Genomic DNA, 3,916 nt, shown 5'->3' on the forward strand with positions numbered 1-3,916 from the left:
TTAATTATAAAATTAGTAACTATTTTAATAATAAGGAAGAAAGACTTATAAGTATTAGTAATTAGTATTCTATTATAAGGCTTCTTTACCTTTACGTAACTAAAATAGTAACTTAATATTCTTAATATAATACACTAATATTTTAAATAATAATAATTAGAATATAGTATATTTACTACTATACTAAAAGTTAATACTTATTTAGTAAGAGAAAAATTCTTATACCTTTTTTAAAAAACTATTATAATATTAGCTATAGTATTATAATAGGAAGAATAAATAAACTTACTAAGATTATATACTAGGAGTTAATTAAGTATAAGTTTCCTTATTTAGCCTTAAGGATAAAGCTAATAAAAGGGGGATATTATATTATAACCTAATCTAACCTCTTATATAATCTAAAATAAATATATACCTAGAATAAGGTTATTCTACTTTAACTAATAAAAAACTAAAGCGCTAAACTTAATTGCTAGAGTGCTTTACGTAATTACTCCCTTAGATAATAAAGCAATAGGCTATATTACTTTATAAAGGAATAACTTACTATATAAAAATAAGATATTTATACTTATTAAATAGCTTAAATAGTTAGTTATTAATATAGTAATAAGATTAATTTTTATACTTAACTTACTAGCTATATAATAAAATTACTTAATTATATCCTACTGCCTTTATTAATATAAACTATAAACAGTTTATTACCTTAAAAATCTACCTTATACTACTTAGTATAAACTGGTTTATTATAAGCTAGCTTTTAAAAATAATTAAGTAATTACTTTCCTTAGGGGAAAAAGTTTAAATAGTAATTTAATTACTTTTTTTATTTTTTATATAACTTAAACTTTAATATTAAAAATAAGTTTATAATTTATAATTATTATACTAAGGGCTATATAATTTTTACTTTATATTTCATATATAATTAATATATACTTATAACATAAGTATTAAGTCTTAATTATATAGCTAATATAAATATATAATATAAATATTAGGCTTATTAATTATACTTTAATAATTACTACTTATTTATTAATTTCTTATTTATAATCTAAGACCCATACTCAAATCCATTTTGAGTTACTATTGCAGTTGCTATTAAAGGGGTAAATGTAAATGTAGCAATACTAGTCTTAGTAATAGTAACAGTATTAGTAATTGTTTCATAGTTAGTATTTATAGCAGTGAGAGTAACTATGTCTGTTTGAGAGACTATATTCGTACTCGTAAAGTATGCTGTATTATATTCTGTTGCAGAGACAGTATTGTAGGCAGTCATTGTAATAGTATTATACTCAGTGACCTCATTTGTAACAGTATTGGTCACTGTCGCGCTGTTATGGTGGGTGGTGGTGACGGTCTTGTAGGCTGTCTTCACAGCAGTTTGGTGCAGAGTTGTGGTGGCAGTCTTTTGGATTGTTTTTGTGACTGTTGTTGGTTTGGTAACTGTGACCGTCTTGCACTTTGTTACTGTGGCCGTAATAGTCTTTGAGTAGGCAGTAGCTGTCTTGGTAATGGGAGCGGCCGGTTTAGTAATGAGGCACGAGCAGGCTTTGCTAATATCTCGAGGATTATCACATAGGATATATTCAGGGAGCTTAGGCTGCGTGGCGGCTCGTTTGGTAGGCTAAAAGGACTCTGAGATTAGGATCATCCGCCAGATTGCGGCAGTGGAAAATAAAACTTACGGGAGGATTCTCAGAAGGGCAAGCTAGGTCTGAGAAGTAGTATTGGGTGGGTTGCTTTCTTGCATTTATTTCTCTGCAATTTCCAAAGCGTTACTTTTCATTGTCTCGGACAACAGAGCGAAGTCAAAGGGGACTTACGCCGGGGCATTGTAACAGGCGCATTGCCCACCGCCATATCCAAAGCTAACAGCGCCGGATACCGTCAAGCAGAACGCCTTACATGAGGCAAAGGTGCCACTACCACTTGGACCAGCGGCCAAACTGTACTGGGCTGTACCATACCCAGTAATGGAACAATGGTATTTGTCTTGAATGGGAGTCAGTTTCAAATGTATTTGTTACCAAATATTTTGATAGAAGATAACTAACTCGTGGTAATAGTTTGGGTAGGGGTCGGGGCGCTGCAGACTGTTAATGTTTTTTGTTTGTAAAGTTTGTTCAGAGGCAATAGGTAGCTTACGTAGAGCTAGAGTAAGTTATTAGTATTAAATCTTGTTGGGGGGTTGTATGGCTAATAAAATACTTACGTTACTGTGACAGTTGTAGACTCTTTGTCGGTGGCTTCCTCAGTCACCGTGCTTGTGACCTGGTTGGTAACTGTGTCTGTTACCCCAATTGTAACGGTGTCGGTGACCTGCTTCGTAATATCAACAGTGACTTCCACTGTTGCTGTTCTTGTCGCCAGAGCTGTAGCAGTGTCGGTAAGATCGTCTGTGAGTGTAATGGTAGCTCGCTCTGTCTTGGTGTCTGTGACCTGGGCAGTAATTGTCCTTGTTTGGGTGGCAGTAGACGTGTCCGTCACTCTGGCTGTGGCCACTGTAATTTTCTGCGTGGTGACTGTACTGGTCTGCCGAACGGTAGCTGTTATGTAATCGCTTCGAGTGGTGGTCTTGCGAATCGTGGGTGTCACTGTTATGATCTTTGTGCTGCGAAGGTACGTGGAGCAGAATGGCAATGCCTTGGCCTTATTGCGCTCAAGGGCTGAGTAGTTTCGGTCATTTTTACAGACTATCCAGCTGTTTAACCAATGGTCATGGTAAAGCGCTCTCGTAAGGTGTAGGGAGGATAAGGCTGCATACCTGGATAGCTGTTTGATCTCTTATCGGTGCCAGAGGTAAGGATCTCTCCATTAATGTCATACTTGTACTCAGCTTCTTTGTTACTTGCTGGTAATGCACGAACGTAAGCTAAAGTGCTGAGCCATAGCAGCGCCGCTTTGAACGCAACCATTATGGAAGAGAGAGACCTAGTGCACAGATCACAGAATTAATGGATAGGAAAGAGACAATCACAAAATCTCCAAGTAGTTGGTAAAAAAGAAAACACATTAAAAGAGGAACTGGATGTCCTTAAGAATAGACTGTTAAGAAGGTATAGACCGCCTCTTGCCTATGTTATGATTGCCGCGATCTAGACTTACCGATCTACATATGCTCAATCTCCGGTAATCAATAGTCTTGTTGCCCCTGTCCTTCAGCTGATTCTAGATGGCTCTAGGCCCACCTAACGCCAGGTTTTTTTGGTAGATCCCGCGTAATCTACGTCTAGATTCTCCAATTATTGGGCATTTGGCGTCTACGGATGCACTAGTATCACTCAGCTACCACACCGGCGGCACCGACTAGGGCACTAAGCCATTTTATTGATTCTGCCAACTCATGTGAGCTCAGCTTAAGAAGCCTGGCTTGCAGAGTTAGACTTCGTTTTGAAACTGGAGTAAGGGCGGATATTTGCCAGCTTGCTTGAGGCACTTGTGGTTGGATCTGCTTATCACGAATGCGCAACGCGGGACACATTATGGCGTCGTTTAAATGATGAGGCTTGCATAAAGTTTAGCGAGGAGAGCGTGGCTGGTATCCATTCTTAAGGCACTACATTACAAGAGTATAGCATCAGCAACAACCGAGCTGAAAAATCCCGTGGCTATAACGTAATTAAAGAACTTGTTCTCTGCATCCCTTACGCAATTGTTTATTATCACTCTGAGTTACCTGTATAGATGTCTCGGTTTGAGGAGACAGGTGACAACCTTACGACTCCTATTTAAGGAAACGCTAGGATTTAATAAAGCATCTCTTCTTCAAATTCCCCACTGTCTTGGGTGCCGACGCACCAGAAAAAGCACGCAATATAAGTAAAAGATACAACACAGCTGCTATTGCGTCCAATTAGGAGAAAAAAAAAACTATAGGAGCCCTGGAAATATAATAGTCTTT

General features: G+C 37.1%; 1 protein-coding gene across 1 annotated transcript; it reads right to left on the reverse strand.

Annotated features, from left to right (window-relative positions):
• Positions 1-1,063: 1,063 nt before the first annotated feature.
• On the reverse strand, positions 1,064-2,930 carry Triagg1_10604 (uncharacterized protein; the record flags this gene model as incomplete). The annotated part of the gene is made up of 8 exons (XM_062894694.1): positions 1,064-1,107; positions 1,237-1,639; positions 1,701-1,773; positions 1,839-2,007; positions 2,070-2,101; positions 2,161-2,166; positions 2,228-2,708; positions 2,780-2,930. The coding sequence occupies 8 exons, from the start codon at positions 2,928-2,930 to the stop codon at positions 1,064-1,066; spliced, it is 1,359 nt and encodes a 452-aa protein (XP_062750410.1).
• Between the last annotated feature and the right edge of the window lie 986 nt (positions 2,931-3,916).

The sequence above is a fragment of the Trichoderma aggressivum genome (assembly GCF_033847375.1).
Source record: "Trichoderma aggressivum f. europaeum strain CBS 100526 chromosome Unknown scaffold_078, whole genome shotgun sequence".
NCBI lineage: Eukaryota > Fungi > Ascomycota > Sordariomycetes > Hypocreales > Hypocreaceae > Trichoderma > Trichoderma aggressivum.